Here is a 19,208-nt window from a genome sequence, read left to right as displayed (position 1 = left end):
AAACAACAAAAGCGAAGCATCAACAGTGTTTAATAAACTTTTTAAATTTCAGCCAGTTTAAGCAACTAGAAATGCTCAAATTGTAAAATATGTATTGGTCCTGCTTGACACCTTTTTCGTAGCCAGTAGCATTGTATTTTGCTGTCTTTTATCGGAAATACGCTTACCTTAGTGATGTCTTCTTTCAACGATGCTCCACTCAGGCATGATCCGGTGTTGGTGAGGGCTATCCAGGCCTGGCGTCTTCGTGAGCGACTGGCAGGACTATAAACTACAGCTCCCAAGGATTCTATGCTGCTGCGCGACCTCTACGCACGTATGACCCTTTTTCCCAGGCGTCACCAGGTTTTTAAAGGCAACGCTGCTTAAAGAGTAAGAATGCAGCTCAAGATACGAACACTCGAAGAAATGGGAGCATTTATACAATGGATTTAAATTACTGACCGTTTTTTAGGTCTGATGATAAGGTTTATTTTAAAATATATATAGGTGAAAATCTTCTATTAGGTCCCTTTTTCTTGCTCTTTGCTATATAAGAGGTATTGGTGAGTATGGGTGCCTTTTCTAGTAAGCGCGCTGTAACACTGTAAATACTGTTGTGTTTTTGATATATTTCTACAGCGCAAACTATGCTGCATCCTTTTTTCTTGTTTAGTATTATAAACTTTATTGATTGAGCGCTGCTTTGCAGCAGGAATTCTAATGCTGATTTTTTTCATATAATATCTCGAACATGGCTATGCTTATGTATTAAAATGTAGAGGAGGTTTGAATTTGGATGGAGGGAATGTTTGGCTTGATCTGACTGTTTTTTTTTTCAGGTTAATCTCAAGAGTTAATGGCCATGTTCGTGAATGGTCTGGTTCATATTAAATGAAAGACATTTTAGTTATAGGCTGAGTTAGGTCATGTTATGCAAACTATTAAAATGTAATATGTTATACGGTGACTGTACAGAAAACTAGTATATAGAGCTGTATGTATTTACTTGTGTTATACTATGCTATTGCAAATTTACTTCATTATGAGGCATGACATTGATGTTTATGATTAAAATTTAATTTTTTAATGTAAAGCATAACTACTTTAATTAGAATCTTACATGTTTTCCTAGACATAATTTCTATAATCCGAATAGTTTAAGCTACATATTATAGTAGTTATATTTTAAATGTATGAATAGGTCAGATTCTTACTAAAGATGGCTAGCATTTTTGTACCTAAATGTCACGAGATTCTCACTATTTTCTTTTTTATTTTTTGCTTTCTCTGTGGAACAGAGTTGGATGTTAAGGATAGTTTAGTTTTCTATGCTCTATAATGATAGGCTTTTGGACATGGGATACTTAGTAAGGTTCATTGTGAATGTAACAAAAATAGAAAAGTTAGTTTACTGTTTTAACCTAATGGGTATTTTTCTTTTATGTAGTCGTATCCCTCACTCTCCCATGTTAGGAGTTATAGTGGGTAGGCACAGGGTTGTGTATGGGAGAGTTTCTCATCTATATCCAAATTTTTTATGTCATTCATGGTATCCTCCTGTATGGTTTTCATTTTCTAATATATCAAATAGAGCTTTTGTAAGAATACATATATTAACTAATCTATGTGGTCTTTAGCTTCATGGAATGTAAAGGGGTTGCAAGCAGAAAATAAAAGAAAACTTTTCTTACATTTGGTCCTTAAAGCGAATCTGGATTTGATAATGGTACAAGAAACACACTTAGTAAAGGAACAATGGTATCCTTCTTTAAAAAAAAACTGGATTAAAACCATTATTGTATGGAAATAAAACTAATAAGGTAGGAGTTGCTATTATAATTAAAAACTCTTTTCAACATGACATTATAAAGCAAGATTCAGACGCAGAAGGTAGATGGTGTTATTTCGTAACTAAAGTTGCTCATCTAAATAAACCAATCCTAGTTGTCAATATTTATGCCCCATGCTCCTTTCAACAAAATTTTTTGATGAATATTTATAACTTATTGAAATCCTTCCCAAATCATTACTACATGTTGGGGGGTGATTGGAATTTAATTCAAGATCCTAAGTCAGATAGAACCAATACGAATTCTAAATTTAATATGCAAGCCTCTGCTGCAATTAGTGAAATTAAAAGTGATTTCAGTCTATTTGACCCATATTTTAACTTTTCTTCACAGTGGCCTAATAAAGGGTTTACTTTTTTCTCACAATGTTATAAATGCTGGCCCAGATTGGATTTTTTTTTGATTTCTGATGTTTTTTCCCCTTATATACTGTCATTTAGAACTGATCCTAGGTTTTTTTCAGACCATTCTAAAATCACTTTGGTTATTGACTGGCTAAAAAATCATTCTCTCAAATCCAGGTCTATTTTGTGGTGTTTTAGTCCTAACCTACTTAAAAAAATGATATTAAACAAGAAATTGACAATCTTCTAGATAATTGTATACTTGCTATTTTAGAGGATAAAACGCCGATAGATATAATTTGGGCTACCACAAAAGCAATGATTAGAGGAGTTTTAATTAATAAATCCTCATTCTATAAGAAAAATACCATTAATAAAGAGAAGAATATCAAGGAAGAAATATCTAAACTTGACTTGGAACTTCAAAAGAATTTCTCATCAAACTTAGAAAATAATATAGCTCAACTTCAACGTCAACTCCTATCACTGCAAGCAGAAAACTTGTCGTATCAGGAGACTAAATGTATAGCCAATTATTCACACTGGGCCCAGCTCCCTTCCAAATTTTTAGCAAGACTACTTAATAATTACAATCATATACCTAATATTTCAGAAATTACTTTTCAAAACAAAAATTATAGAAATGTAAAGGATATTACTGAGGTTTTTGAAGAAATTTATAAAAAAGTTTATAATCCCCCCTCATTTGGTATATGAGGATCAGGAATTGTATTTATTTTTCAAACAATTAACATTCCCCAAAATTAATGAACAGCAACAAGACCTATTATCGGCTGAATTTACTCAAGCGGAAATCAAAGTAGCAATTAACAGTCTCAAATCTAATAAGGCTCCAGGCCCTGATGGTTTCTCAGCTAAATTTTATAAATGTTTTATTATAAAAGTTTCTACTATATTATGGCATCTTTTTATACATATTTCACGGTTTGGAATTACGGACCCACACTTAAATGCATCTAGAACTATTTTACTTCCTAAACCAAACTCGGACTCGACTAATCCTCATAATTATAGGCCCATTTCTATTATTAATTTGGATATGAGAATTATGGCAACTATACTGGCTTCTAGACTTAGAGCTATTATTACATATATTATATCCCCAGAACAATCTGGGTTTATTAATCAAAGGCAGACTATGGATCAAACACTTACTCTTGAGACAATGATTTCGCTTTCTTTGGCTAAACAAATTCCTATATACACACTAGCTATTGATGCCTCCAAAGCTTTTGATCGAGTTAATAAGGAGTTCTTAGCCGCAATTTTCCCGCATTTTAACATTCCAAAACAATTTATTCATTATATCAACACCATTCATATGAGGGCGTATACCACTTTGCAAATAAATAAATGTAGTTCTAAGAGAATTGAGATTAAGAATAGGGTAAGACAAGGGTGTCCCCTTTCACCCCTTCTATTTAATATATTTATCGAGCATTTGTTTCTATTAATTAAACAAAAAACTTTTCATAAAATCCCAATTTTATTTAACACAAAAATTCCATTTTCTGCTTATGCAGATGATTTAAATATCTATTATTCTCTTCCTAACTCAGATCTTAATAAATTATTAAAATCAATAGATACATTTTCTAAACTCTCTCATTATAAAGTGAATATGGATAAAACGACTATCTTCCCTTTAAATATTCATTCACAATACCCAAGTGTTTTTACCCCACAATATATTAAAATTAAAGATCAACTACACTATCTTGGAATTTCTTTCTTTCAGGATGCTCATAAATACTATCGTGAGAATTTGAGTAATTTATGGTCTAACATACAAAAAGATCTGGATAGATGGGCACTACTTAAGCTTCCTTTTCTATCCAAAGTAGCTATTATAAAAATGAATGTATTTCTGTGGTTACTTTATTTATTTAATGCATCCAACACATTCATTCAAAAGAAATTCTTCAAAAATGCCCAAACTGTCTTATCGAAATTTTTATGGTATCCAAAACCTGTTAGGATTAGTTATCAGAAACTAATTTACCCTAAGGAGAAAGGAGGCGTCGGACTTCCAGATCTAAGATTATATTATGAAATTAACAAATGTAGTAGACTAATTACCATTGCAGAATATAAGGAGCACCCAAATAAATGGCACCCAATATGGGTGAAATTATATCATAATTACACTAAATCCTTACAGTTTAATCCCAGAGCTCTACCTTTTTTAAATAAAGAAAATAGGAGGACATATAAAGTAAATAAGGATCTTAAGGAACAAATTACAATTGCTCAGAATCTGTTTGAGTCTCTGAATTTATTCTCTGCTTTCAAGACACTTCAACCGATTCACCTCAACCCCAATCTTAAATTAAACGATAGGATGATTGATCTAAATTCTTATCCACTACTGAGGGATAAGGTTGTGTTAGATTTTCTTCCTTCTAAATTAGAGTCCGCAATAAGTATGAGGGACAAATTAAATCTCCCACATAAATACACAGTTATTTTAAGACAACTGAAAGAGTTGTGTAATAAATTCTGGGATGGATGTAATATCTTAGATTCAGATATTTCCGCAACTAAAAATATTTGGGATTTATTGCAACGGAGGAGAAAAATGATTTTGAATGTATATAAAGTCATCATCTCTATCAAATGCAGCAAAGAAGCTATTTACTCTAATTTTTGGAGTCAACAGGACCCTACGATTACCTCCACTAACATTGTACAGGCCATTCAAAAGTTCTCTAAATTTTTTCCCCTTTATAAACTAAGATATACGCAACTAATGATTCTCAATAATGCTTACTATACACCCCATATCTTAAGTAAGTTGTACCAGGACATTCCAGTAAATTGCCAATTTTGCCCAACCCAAGAAGTAGATATCATTCACATCTTCTGGAGTTGTAAATGTTCATACAAACTTTGGTGTGCTGTAAGGGTTAAATTAGAAAAAATGGGATATGAAAAAACAACTTTATCATGGAAATTTGCACTCCTACATATTCCCCCACCAGGAATTAGAAAGAAACATATATAGTTGCTAATACCTATTTTTATGTTAATTAAATATTATATTACATTACACTGGAAAAATAGAAATTTATTATCATGTGATGGTTTTAAGCAAGTAGCTAGTAAGCAATTACTTGCACACAAATATTTGTGGTATTCCATGAAGCAACTACCTTTACAGGAGGTTTTCTGGAAATCTGTATTAGACTTGATTATGACATGATATTAGGAAATTTGTATTTGTTATGATATTGATGAGACTTGTATATAGTTATTTTTTTTTTATGTAGTTTGTATGTTCGTTCTGTGATTAAGAATTGTAAGTATATATATATTTTTTCTTTTCTTTAAAAATCAATAAAGAGAATGTTAAAAAAAAAAAAAAAAAGGAATATCTGATAGGACTAAATCATCCTCTGCAAGGAATAGTAAACCTGTCTGGTGGACATCTGTAATAAATAAACTCTATAACAAAAGAAAAAAATTGTTGTCAAAGACCAAGAACGACCAGGTGCCCAATCGGAAGCAATGTCTCCTTAGCCTGAACAAGCAAATAAGAGCACTAGTGAAATCTTCCAAAGCAGACTTCGAGTCCAAATTGGCCACATGTACTAGAGAAAATCATATGGCCTTCTTCACATATGTCCGCAACCTCAAACCCAGATCTGTTCAGAATGGTTAAAGACACCACATATACAAATGCCATAGATATTGCAAACTTGCTGGCTGACAGATTCAGTGAAAACTTTACTCATCTGTCCCCCTGATCAGTGAATCAGGACATCCCCGGTACCTGCCCCCTTCCCCTTATATCTAGGGAACAGGTCATCACTGCGCTCTCTCAAAGGCAAATCAGACATCCTCCATGGGACCCGATAACATCCCATGCTGCATCCTATGTGAACTCAGGCAGGAACTTGCAGCACCATTAGGCACTCTATGCAACCAAAGCCTTAGTACCAGCCTCATCCCAGCCAAGTGGAGGACAGCTACTGTCATCCCTTTGTACAAAGGTGGAGCATCCAGTGATCCAAGAAATTATAGATCCATCAGCCTAACTAGCCTGATCTGCAAGGCCATTGAACAGATGGTCATGGACCTTATTAATAAGGATGTTGGCAACCTCCAGACACTTGATCTCACACAGTTTGGCTTTGGCAAGGGGGTGGTCATGTCTGTTAAATTTGGTCGACTTCTTTGAGACAGTCACTAAAGCCATGGATGAGGGGAAGACTGTGCACACCACCAACCTTGACGTGGCCAAAGCCTTTGACACTTTTTCCCACTCGGGCATAATAGATAAACTCTCTCAACTAGGCACCAATCCATATGTTACCAGATGGGTAGCAAACTGGGTCACTGATAGAACCCGTAGGGGAAGCCACCTCAAGCAGTAGATCCGTAACAAGCGGCGTACCCCAGGGTTTGGTCTTGGGGCCTCTGTTATTTGGGATATACTTTTCCGAAATGCAGGCCAAAACCAGTGGGCTATGGTTGACCAAGTTTGCAGATGACTGCAAGCTGGGTGCTGTCATCAATTCCCCTAGTGATGTGGACATCCTGCAAGGGGGTCTCACTCAGAATCTTTAACTTAATGTGTTAGTGGCGGATGGGACAGGCACGGAATGCAGCTTTAAGCAGGTAAAAGATAAGCAGTATATAAAAACAGTGAGCTACAAACTGGAGCAGAGACAATTCTCTAACTATTGACCTTCTACTACAGTTTAAGGCACCAGACTATGCAAACATTTGCTAGTAACACTGTTTAAAAAATGCAGTAATAAATAACTAAGGCTCAATATCGCAGGAGTACACAGCTCTTCACAACTGTAAATTAAACTACAAGGCTATGGGCCAACAGGGTTTAAAATACAAAGCATTTACTATGCCCACAGAAGACAGAGGGGTGAAGGAGGCAAAGCATTTGACTGTGTCTCATGTCAGTATTTTTCTTTTTTTTTTTTTTTTTTTTTTTTTTTTTTTTTTACAAGGTGCTTTCCTGAGTGGTCCACTGTTGTGTCCTAGGCACCCCACTGTGGATATTGTGGAGGTAAGGGAAACCTGCTTTCTCTGTCCCCAAGACCTTTACAGACTAAGGCCATTTATTTGGATCCCTTTGGGACACTCTTAGAATTAGCCATCAGCCAAAAAAAAAATATGAATTGAAAATTGTTTAGGCTGCCATCTCTCTCTTAAGCCATGCATCAGTGATATCCTAGGTGTGGAGATGGCAATATTTGAAAGCTCTGGAAGTCTGACTAGAAGATGGACATCAGCATGCAGCTAATTCCCACAATTAAGGGATTATACTTCAGTAGTGACTCTACTTAAAGATCTATGATTATACTCTCTCAACTGTGCTTTCTCCTTCATTCCAGGGAATGAGAGAAGGATGGACAATTATTAAGCTAACCCTTTCTAAGTGGATTACCAACTGCATTTTGTTTGACATTAGGCAGCTCAATACCCATCATAAAAAAACTTCTGACAAAGGACTCTACCAGAAGCAGTGCTGCATCCACTTGTTTCAATTTCTTTTCTAGACAATTGAGCTATGATCAGTGGATCATCAGCTCACAGCTTCACCAAACACTGATGCTTAGACTGAGACTCTAGCGTATTCATGTGGTACTTCAGTAATAAATGATTTGGCCTCAGAACTTTTGCTGTTTGGCTTTTACTTTACTCTTGGAAGGTTTGTGGTGCTGCTTGAAGGTCTTTCCCATAGACTACTCACATAGGCGGGCTCTCAGTATAGTATAAAACTAATATGATCAAGTATTACATAATCTGTGAAGGTCTTCTCCTCAGTGGAAGCATTTGTGCTCCAGTAGCCCCTCCATCCAGATGCTGCTATTGGAACTCCACTTTAATTTGTACAGATACTTATGTTTGCATATTATTCTTTGCATTTTATATGTTACATATTATGCTTGTTTAGTGAAGGTGGGCAAACAAGCAGCCCAGAGGGCTGGTTCAGCTCCTGAGTATCCGCACCACATGTTGTCCCAAAGTATAGGAGTTTAAAAGAGGCAAATAGCCAAGTTTAGGATATTGTAGGAGAGGAAAGTCTAACATCCTATCCACTGAGAGGGACCACCTCACAGACTGAGCGATAACGAGTAAATATTTTACCACTAATGAGGGTTTCTGTTTTGCCTTCTGGCTACTTTTTCCTCTTAGTCCTGATCAGTACCTCAAGATAAAGCTTCCTTGTAGGATGAGGGATGTACGTAAGTGTCAAGCAGTTACCTCCTCAGCATATTCTGTAGCTATCTGTTGAGGAATGTTGACTACCATGCAGGACTCACCGTCCATGGGAAAGCTAGTTCTCCAGGTTTCCCCATTTTAAAGAACCAATAACAAAGACCACATTGCATTCTTAATGTGTCCTCCTTAGTCCATGTCTTGAAGCTTCAGGGTCATTCTCACAGTGGAGTTTCAATAGGAGACCAGGCTTCCTTTCCATTGTTCCTTGACCAGGCGAGATTCTTCTGCACCTCCTTTTTCTGAAGACAGTGAGAAGATTCTATCCCTCATTGGGCATATAGTGATTTAAGTGAGCATATCTGATAGGTTATATTCTGCATGGTGAGTTTTCAGGATTACACCTCTGCTGTGTTACAGGGCACCTGAGTGATTTCACTAGAACTGAAGAAAACATTTCTGGTCTATCATTGTTTGAGTCAACATTTGAAGTTCATTCATTAATCTTGCTTTAGATGGTCTTCACTTTCAGTTCATAGTATTGCAATTTGGCTTCCTCTGCACCCAGATTGTTTATTAGGGTCTGTTGGCCGTGGTGATTGAAGCCTTTCACTGGAAGGAACAATTTATATTTCCTTACTGGTTAAGTGCTCATGGTGGCCTCATTAACTAACTTCCAATTAGCAGCCCTCATCTGATTTTTCCTTTGTTGCAGATGTTCAGGTGGGGGTCACAATAGAAGGAACGCAGTTGCCCCAGCTCAGAGAACTACTTTTATTGAGGCAGAATTGGATGCTTTTCTATGTCATTTGGTCTGCCCACAGAGATAGACCAGAAAGTCATAGCTTTGGCATTGTGGTTGCGATTACAGAGAGGAGTACTGACATGGATGCTTCTGTGCCTTGAGGCCCTTGATGCCTCATTCTCTTTGTTGGCCTGTTCACATACCTGCAGATAAACATGCTTCACTGGACAATGTGATGTCATTAAATGGAAAGTCATATTTTCACAGACTTTGTCGATATCAGATCCTTCTTAGTGGGTTCTAGAGTACTGCACAATACCCACCATTCTCATTTTGGGCCTTCCACTGCTGCAGCTGGACCTTGACTGCTCTGTTTCACAGCAGATACTGTGCTGATAGGGTGAATAGTCCACCTTGGCTGTTGATCTCTTTCTGGGGGTCTGACTTTAACAGTAAAGGAGCTTCACCTAAATTTGCTTGAACTGTGTACATTGTTTATAACCATGCTTGCTGTAGAAACAATATGACTAGAGCCTTTCCATCCTCATGTAGACATCGAGACATAGAAAAGGAATGTGAACAAAAACTGAGGTACACACACGTACCTGTCGTACAGTGAAGGTGTCACTCTATCATACCAGCCATAAAGGAAAGGTGAGTTGGTCTTGCAGTGGTACACAGATTAGAATATGTATCTTATTCTTCAAATACAAGAAGTGACTGGCTGGAGAGTTTCCTCAGTCACAATTCTGTTTCTGTCTTAAGGTTGATGAGGGAAAAGTGTCTGATCAGAGACTTTTGGAAGTGAGACACTCTAGGGATCAACCTGTTGTCCTTAAGGAAACCATGGTCCTCCTCCTGGTTGGTTTAGTTCAGCAGGGTAGTATAGTTGTTAGTATATGCAATATTTTTCATAATGATCACTGCTGCAGCAGCTACCAAAGCTTCATGGCACCTTTCATGTGATCAAATTGTCAAGCAGCATGACACAAGTTTGGCGTCAAAGCCCTTCAAAGCTTTACTGCCACCAAAGAGTACACTCTTCTGAGGCTTTAGAGGCTCAATGGTCAGCTTATGTTTTCCTTTCCTAGGCAAATAAGTTCCCTTTGCTGAAAAAAAAAACTTCCATTTTCTTATATTTACTGATGTTTTATTACTTTCCTCTGCAGGAAAATTATTTTAAAGCTAGGTGTGTTGTGTTTTAAAGGACCATCTTGAGACTGTAATGTACTTTTAAAAAGAACACATGTTTTCCTCTCAGTTTTATAGTGCAAACTAACTGACAACACACTTTCTCCACAGAAAATATATTTAATTTCCTATTGTGTAGTTGCCATAGTATTTAAAAATGTTTTTCTCTGTGTTTTTCGTTTCTGTCAAAGTAACTTCTGTAGACTGGGTAGTTTTATTGGCACTGGCTGCTTGTCTCCCCAGGGAAAGAGGCACCATTTTTAGCTTGACCATGGAACATATTGTCAGTCCCACTGCCTATCTTTCTTCCAGCCACAAAAAGAAAAAGTTAAGCAAACAGGCTAGTAATTTTCCTTAGCTGCAGTTGGTTGACTCTGCCTTGGCCCTTTGTTGTACCTCCGGTGTTGGACCTATAGCCATATTATGTCAGAATGCTGTGCCCATCCTTGGGGAAGCAGCAGCTGTCATTAGTAATATGGGAAGCTCCATTTTTTCCTGTCAAAAAGAAACCGGAAAACCAACCATATATCTACTCCTCAAATTTCTTTGGATAGGAGTAGTTTACTGGGACTAGCTCAGGGTTTAATTCAGCTAATTGATCCTTCTTGTACAGTAAGAGGAATGCCTCTTTTTCCAGAAGAGATTCAAGATTCTGAATCTGAATGTGAAGATGCAGGGATGGATTCAGTGTTTTGTCCTCAGATTTCTGGTTCACACTCTGAGGAGAGCTCCGTTTCTGGTTTTCCCTGTGGGGGATTCTCTCTGAGACTTTTGCAAGAATGTCCCAGCATTTTCACTGGGAAAACACAGTCCCTCAGAAAATTGTGCGTGTTACAGAAAGATTTTCCAGAGCCTACACCCATTCCTCCTGTCCTGCCTGCTTTAGAGGATGTGTCTCTTACTAATTGCAGTTTTCCCGATAGCCAGCTGTTTCTAAAAAGGCAGATAGGATGTATAAAGTTTATCAAATGTTTATACACAAATCCCAAACTTGATCCTGCAGCTAGCCTTAGTTGACTCCTCTGCTGCTAAACTTAGTTAAATTCAATCCTACTCTTTCTAATAAGGATGGGAAGATTCACTGATAGGTATGAGAAAAGATGTATTCTTCTGCAGCTTTGATTTTCAGAATTTTAAATCATCAGGCTTATATTAGTTTATTCTCACATTTAGCGAAAGTATGAGGAATGTTTTATCAGCATTTTCTTCTTGTGAAGAAAAAAACTGCTTTAAATAACTTAGTTTATTCTGTTGCACAGATCACTGCTCAATGTCTGCAATGTGTATATGATTCTGTTGATAGTTATTCTAGGCCTTTGGCCTCTGGTACTGTTTGAAGGAGGTATGCTTAGCTGCATTCTCAAGAACCTCCCAGATTTAAAAAATGAAATTTTAAATTCTCTTTTAGACAAAGATTTAGTGTTTGGCCCCTCTTCTGCAAAGCTGATCAAAACGTGTGATGAAGGGGACAAGCTGATTCAGGGAATTCTTAAGATTTTTCAGCCCTCTTTTTCCCAAATTGTCCAAGGGATTTTCTTTCTGTTCATCCAGTTTTGGCAAAAAACAACAAACAATCTTAACATAATTCAAGTAAACAGATGTTTAAGAAGTGGCAAGGGGGTTCCAAAAAGAAGTCTCAAACCTCCCAAAGCCAAGGGCAGTCCAACAAATTTGACTGTTCAAGAGGCCTTGAGAACCCCATCCCACTCTGGTACCTATTCTGTTCCAGAAAGTCTGAATCTCCATTTTTCTCTTTTGCAACAGATTGTTTCAGACAAATGTGTTCTGAAAATCATTTAGGAGGGTTAAAAATGGCAGTGGGAAATTTCTCCTTTCCAGGGGGTCATTCCTCATCATGCGGATTAGAATCTTGTTTCATCCTGTTTATCACATGCTGTCTCAAGGAGTGATAGAATCAGTTCCGGCTTCCCAGGTGGAGAAGGACTTTTATTCAAGGAAGTTCTTAGTGCCCCCAAAACAAAACAAACAAACAAAAAAAAGAGAATGCTTGGAGACCAGTTCTGGATCTTTATTTCCTAAACCTGTTTTGATAGTGCCCAAATTCAAAACGTCACTTCACTCGCTTCAAGATTTGTTACCTCTTCTTCTCCTTTCAAGTTTCTTGATAACACTAGACTTAAAAAGGTGTTTATCTTTACATCCCTTTTCATCCAGACTTCAGGCATTTCATAAGGTTGTGTGTGTCTGGATCACATTATCATCTATCTGCCTTAGACTATCCACTGTATCAAGACTGTTCACAAAGTGTCTGGCTCTTATTATAGCTCATTGCAGGCTACAGGGTAACTGCATTTTTCCATATTTAGATTTATCTTTGCAGAGTCTTTTTCAAAACGTTAGGAGTCTCTCTATTGGGTGAGAGATCCCTTGCACAAGCTGGGATTCCAAGGGAACATTCAAAAGTCTTTGTTGACTCCCTTACACATGATTATGTTCCTGTGATGTCAGCTATACACCTCAGTTCAAAGAGCTTTTCTTCCACAGGAAAAAAATAGATCTTTATTTAAATCTGTGTCTAAGGTTTTATGCTCAAACTCCGGTCACTGCAAGGAATTGTATCAGAAATTTGGGTCACATGGCATCTATGACTCTATGATACCTTTGGCATGATTCCACATGAGAAAGTTAGAATGGTTTATGAAATCTGTTTAGCATTAATACCATTTCTTTTCAGATCCCAGTACTGTGGTTTGTCTGAGAAATGTTTTGGTGGAGACAACAGATACCCTTAACTCCAGATATCCCCCTCTCCACAGCGGTCACCACAGATGCTTCATATTTTGCTTGGAGAGCAGTTTCTGGAGGGATAAAAGTGCAGGGGATGTGGGTCAACAAGAACAGATGCAAGCACATGCATATCAGTTGATCATTTCTTGTGAAGTTAAAAAGAAGGCATAACCTGTGTCAAAACAGACTATTTCCAAATGGTTGTCTAAGGCTATTACCTTTTGCTATACTCACAATGACAAATCTATTCCAGACAGGTTTAAGGCCCACTCTACCAGGGCCTTGACTTCATCTGTGGGTTTTTGGAAAGGGTTGGATTCTAAAAGTATTCTGGAGGCTGCTACTTGGTACTTTGTACATACTTTTATGAAGTACTATACGCTTTATTCCTTCTGTAGGTCTAGATCATGTTTTGATAAGACCATTCTCTACCAGGGCCTTGACTTCATCTGTGGGTTTTTGGAAAGGGTTGGATTCTAAAAGTATTCTGGAGGCTGCTACTTGGTACTTTGTACATACTTTTATGAAGTACTATACGCTTTATTCCTTCTGTAGGTCTAGATCATGTTTTGATAAGACCTTTCTCCAGGGGCTCCTGGACCTTTCTTCTTCCCCCTCCCAACTGTAGTTAGCTAAGGTAATCTACCCACATAGCTAAGGCTACCGTAGGAGTGATGAATATGAAGAACATAGTACAGTTGTTTAAGTTGAACGTACCATAACAGTAGATGTTTGAATGGTCACTGCTGTGGTAGCTGCTCCCTCCTTCCATCCCCTTGTTTTTATGCCAGTGTGTGGACACTTTTTTTTTTTTGTTCCTAGCATCGTCCATTAAGGACATCTGCCTCCCTCTCTCTCTGCTGACAGGAAAACTCTGAGGGACTTTTCTCCCAAATTTGTCTTTTAGTCAGCTCATCTTAAGCTGTTTGATGGTTTGGACATGTGGAAGGTGCCCAAAATATTTGGAAGCTGGCCGTCTGTTGTATCTTGGCAGGATATAACCCATAAAGCTAAGGCTCCTGCAGCAGTGATCATTCAAACATTTACTGTTATGGAAAATTCATCTTGCACAACTGTATTTTTCTCCCTTCATCAGTACAGAAAGTTCCTTTGCACTTTTCTACCCTTCCCTATGATAGCAAGACTTCTAGCAAAATTGAGAAGAGGGCCAAGAGTTGTACTTATCGTGACTTGCTGTAAAGAAAGCTGATTTCAGATCTATTTTGGTCTCAAGTAGTATATCACTTATCATGGTTTTGCATATTTGTGTGTGTGTGTGTGTGTGTGTGTGTGTGTGTGTGTGTGTGTGTGTGTGTGTGTGTGTGTGTTTGTCTGTGTTTTAATATTTTAGCTCTCATACCTTCTGACTGTCAAGCCTGTCCCACTGTCTGAGTGTAGGATGTTTTATGCTGTCAGTGGCATTCTGGCAATGAGAATGTTTTCTGTTTTATGGCCTAATCCCACATCTGGTATGGTTGTGTAAGATCTGACATTACCTCTAGGACTGCTTGTGCTGCCGTATCTGCGCATGTATGCTCCCCTACATATTCTGACAAGTGCTACCATCTTTTACTTGAGAGGTTTTCTCGGCCTCCTTTTAGCTTTATGTTCAGCATTTGCAGGTTAGGCTTCCCTCCATTTGAATTGGCTGGTTAAGTACCTCTCTTGGAAGATGCGTTTCTTAATTTCTTTTATCTTTGCTAGTAGGATACTTAAGCTGCAGGTCCTTTTGCTGAGAAGCCTTTTTAGTCTTTCACAATGAACAGATATTCCTAACGAGTTATCTGTGTTTTCTTAGCTGTCTTATTACACCTCTGTGTTCGTCCATCTCTCTCTCTCTCTTTTTTTTTAGTGGCAGAATCAAAACAAAAAGAGGCCTTTATACCCGTAATGTGTATAACCAGGTCAGATTCTACCTAGAAAAAGTGCCGTTGTACTCCTTCATGTAGCCATATAGTCATACTCTTCTGTGTAACCCACTTTAACTCCAAGTATATACTTTTTGAACTATAGAGCTGTGGTTTATTGACACTTCTAGATAGCAATTTGATGGTGTACTCCAAAGCCAAACTGACTTGCACATTCATATCCATACTCATATTAAATATCAGTTAATTCCCTTTTTCTTACTTCATCAACTTAGTGCCATAAGTTACACTTACATAGTTTGTAACCCTCTTTGTCACAACTGTGTTGATGACTGTAAATAGTCACCATTCACAGTTCTATGTAGAAATGAAGCAGAAAAAAATATATGATGTAGTAACTTGGCAGTGGAGGCCCATAGCTTCTATTTTCAATATAGACTATTATGGCCAAGTTCTTAACATGTTTTCTCTCTTGTTTTATACTTCCCTTGTGTGTATCAGAGAACATTTGTGAAGAAACAAAATGTTAAAGTATTTTATTTTGCCATGGTATTGTGTGACATCATATTTGACAAACAAAATTAATGCTGTCACATTTTGTTTGAATAGAATTTGGACATTCTGCATGTGCATATGTTTATATAAATGTTAAGTAATGCTGTGGTGGTCTTAATCTGATTTGAACAGATTCAGCTTTTGCTTCAGTATCTGAAAGATGACCCCAGAAAAGCTGTGAAACGGTTGACTATCCATAACCTGAACTACTTGGCAAAGAAAACCCCTCACATGTGGACAAGAGAAAATATACAGGTACTGTACAAGCTTAATAAAATGCTTTTGTGCATTGTATATACTTGTTTCATACAGAAAGAGCATGCATTATGTGTATGGTTCAAGATTTTCTTTACCACAGTGTTTTATCACTTTTTAAATCCCATACAGCTTTCACGGTCTTTGTTTCATAATTCTTTAACATGGAGATGGATAGAAGGTCAGTTAGTACTGAATTTTTGCATGACTTGCATCATCTTCTCCAACTACCAGTCCCACTGATGCATTGCAAATACTTGCACTGCTACTGCGTATTCTGAAATAAAATTAGTTGGTTATCTACTGGTAAGTAATGCAAGGCCACATATCATCTTAATATCAGATGGCCTTTGTCTCTGTTTTCTCACCTACCCCAAAATTCTTTACAGAACTAGTTAAGAGCCAGCCTGTCTCGCCCCATAGCTGTCTAGGATATATGTACACCTCTAAGACAAAAGTTACCCCCACTCCACCCTATCACTAATATTTTCAACTAAGAATTTCTGTTCCATTCTCAGTCACACACCCACAAAAAACTGAAGTCAATAACACTAGCAGAGTTACTCATAATCTTAAGATCCTGTGTGCAATAGTTTATCCAGCATCACTTAGATGTATAATTCCAGTTCAGGCCACCAAGTGTTGATAAAACTAGTTCAGTATCTAGCACCAAAATCGTATTATACTCAGTGCTTTTATTAACATTGAAATAATTAAATGAAAAAGGTAAATATTACTCTGTCATTAAAATGATGTCAAACAGCCTGCTGTTTATATGTAGTAAGATTCCCTTATCTTGTTTGAAAAGGGCATCCAGAGGTTATACCTCATGTCAAAAAGCCAGTGATGATGATCTCCCTATTTTTCTAAGGCCTTCCCACCAACATCTTAGTGATGAGTAACCAGATCCTATTCCTTAATCTCTCTCTATCTCATATCAAGGCAGTTAAATCCTTGTACCGTCAGGGAAGTTCTTTTTTCCCATTATGTGTAATGCACTTTTTAGACAGTAATGTTAACAAGTACTCCCATTTGCTTGCTATTAAAGGTGCCCTTGTTGGCTGCCCCTGGTAAAAATAGTGCTCCCCAAATACGGTCAAGTTTCACTTGCAACTGTCACATAAAGATGTCCATGTCTGTGCATCTCTATAAAAATGTAGCCAGTGTCAAACAGTCCCATCCAAAATTAGGGGGCATGACTGGGAAAAGTCTAGCAAGATGGAGAGAGAAAAATTTAACTGGCATTGCCACCACCAACAACAAAAAATGTTTTCTAGATCCAGTAGCATATCTAGGGACATGCAGCTTTACCTATCCTTCATTAAGATCTTGAAGTTTTTAGCTCGTTCCAAAAGTATTCTAAACTTGTCAGTCTCCTTGTATAGTATGCTAAATAGTATCTTGTAACTATTCCTTATTTATTTTATTTTACATTTGTTGACCGGAATTGTCCAACTGAGCTGAAGAGCCCTTTTACGTCGGAGGCCTGGGGAGAAAAGCTCTAACGTATTATACAATTTTCATTATAAATTAGCATTAAACAGCAATGTTACAGGATTATTACAAGGCATTAAGCAGCAATACAATGATGTTCTTCGTGTTTCACTGTTGCAGTCCTAACATATGGGTTATCCGGCTCCCGGTAGCCCTCAGTCGGCCCAAATACCAGAGTATTTGGTATATGACGTCGGTTGTAAACTGATGTCAGAACGTCAGGTATAAAGGGAGGGGGCTGATGCCATTTCCTCAGTCTTTCTTGCCGCAGAGCCCAAAGCAGATGCAATTCACACTAGTGCTGGTCGGCCATTTACCTTCTTTCTGCATTTCGACTACCAAGTTGAAGACGCCTTCAGATAAGTACCCCGTTGGGGATCCTCTTTTCTTGCTTTAATGAATGTCAGATAAAGTTAATAACTGTCTTGCCTGTGGAAAACAGATTCTGCACCGTGATTTTCATTCCTATTGTATAACTTGTTTGGGCCTTGAGCACGACATCCCTAACTGTGATCTCTGTGCTTCCTTCAACCCGCATACCATACGCCGTAGAGCTAAGATTTTATATAAGCATTTCGGAGTCTGGCCTAAGTTCGGCGGTATGGCGTCTTCTGGTCTCTAGACTTTGGATATACCTAGGAAACGCAAGCACAAGGACCGCGACAGGCCTAGGGTTAAAGCTGCTGATGACGCGCCGGTGAAATTGGTCGTCTGCCCAGCAGTAGCTAGTGAGGCGCTTTCGCAGCCCCTACAGTCTGCAGAATTTCAGCCACAGGCCTCTGCTGAGACCTTTACGGAGTCCTCCATGCCGCAGGCTGCTATCTTGTCTTCAAACCCTCCGCCTGTCACCGCCTCAGATGGGTCCGGAGCCGCTATGCAGGCACCGGATTCTGACGCCTCTTTTCTTTGACATGAGCCCAGAGCCAGAGCGACTACCTTAGCTCAGACTTCTGCAGTTGCTAGGCCTCCCCGAGTCCCACCGTATTACTAGTAAACCTTTCAGCTGCAAATCTTCCCACAAGCGGGCGTTGGCCTCCTCTCCTGTGCCTCAGTCCCAATTGGTAAAGATGGTTGGTGATCTTCTTACCCTTATTAAGGGCTCTCATCCCCCCCTTCCAAGAAGGCTAGGGAATTGTCTCCTGATGTTTTGTCTGAATCAGATTTTGAGGTTTCCAGCATTTCTGCTGGTGAGGAAGGAAATTCTCAACTTTTTTTCTGGCTTTGAGGATTCTGATACTGAGGATTCTATCCCTCTGCCTAACCTTCAGAAGATTTTTCCTTTGGGGATACTTTGAATACTCTTAGGGAGCACTTTAAATGGGAAGGTCAGGATTTCCCTTCGTCTAAGAAGAGGATCCTGGAATTTTTAGATTTGTCACAGCATAAACCTCTGGCTATGCCTCCTGTTTTGGAAGCTGTGGATGATGTTTTCATGGAAAATTCTTTAACTCCTAATTCTGTTCCTCCTGCTCCCAGAAAACCTGATGGGTATCATAGGGTTCCTGATTCTCATCACTTTCTACTGCTGATCCTGAGATTATTTCTCAAGGTCCCAAGGGTGTCAAGGCTATTACTGCTAAAATCCCTGTACCTTCTGATAAGTAGTCTAGGGCCTTGGACAGGTGGGGTAAAGAGGTTTATACCTCTGCAACTCTTGCAATTAGGTCTGTGAATTGTTTTTTTCACATGCTTAAGTATCAGCAGCATACTTTAGAGGCTGTTAAGGCTAAGCTTGGGGATATTCCTTCCATGTCAGAGAACAAAGACTTACAAGATTTACTAAATTCTGCCACTCTGGTCAATAAGCATTCTCTTCATTGTGATTTTGACACCTTGGAGGCTTCCTGCAGAGCAGCAGCCACTGGTTCCGTTATTAGAAGGCATGCTTGGCTTAGGGAGCAGCCTCTTTCTGAACCTGTAAAATCTAAATTGCTGGATGTTCCTTTGCACAAAGGCAACCTTTTTAGTA

The 19,208-nt window shown here is 38.2% G+C and overlaps 1 protein-coding gene across 2 annotated transcripts in view; it reads left to right on the top strand.

Moving 5' to 3' along the window:
- INTS7 (integrator complex subunit 7) overlaps positions 1–19,208 on the top strand; it is a 1,158,789-nt gene that overhangs the window by 300,221 nt on the left and 839,360 nt on the right. For both annotated transcript variants that reach the window (XM_044075076.1, XM_044075075.1), the window contains exon 7: positions 15,623–15,745. In XM_044075076.1, the coding sequence (XP_043931011.1) occupies positions 15,623–15,745 (123 nt within the window). The remainder of the gene's footprint in view (positions 1–15,622; positions 15,746–19,208) is intronic.

Source organism: Protopterus annectens, chromosome 6.part0, assembly GCF_019279795.1.
Source record: "Protopterus annectens isolate FY-2018-M chromosome 6.part0, PAN1.0, whole genome shotgun sequence".
Taxonomy (NCBI): Eukaryota; Metazoa; Chordata; order Ceratodontiformes; family Protopteridae; genus Protopterus; species Protopterus annectens.
The sequence above is the reverse complement of the archived record's forward strand: the minus strand, read 5'-3'. Positions and strand labels throughout refer to the sequence as shown.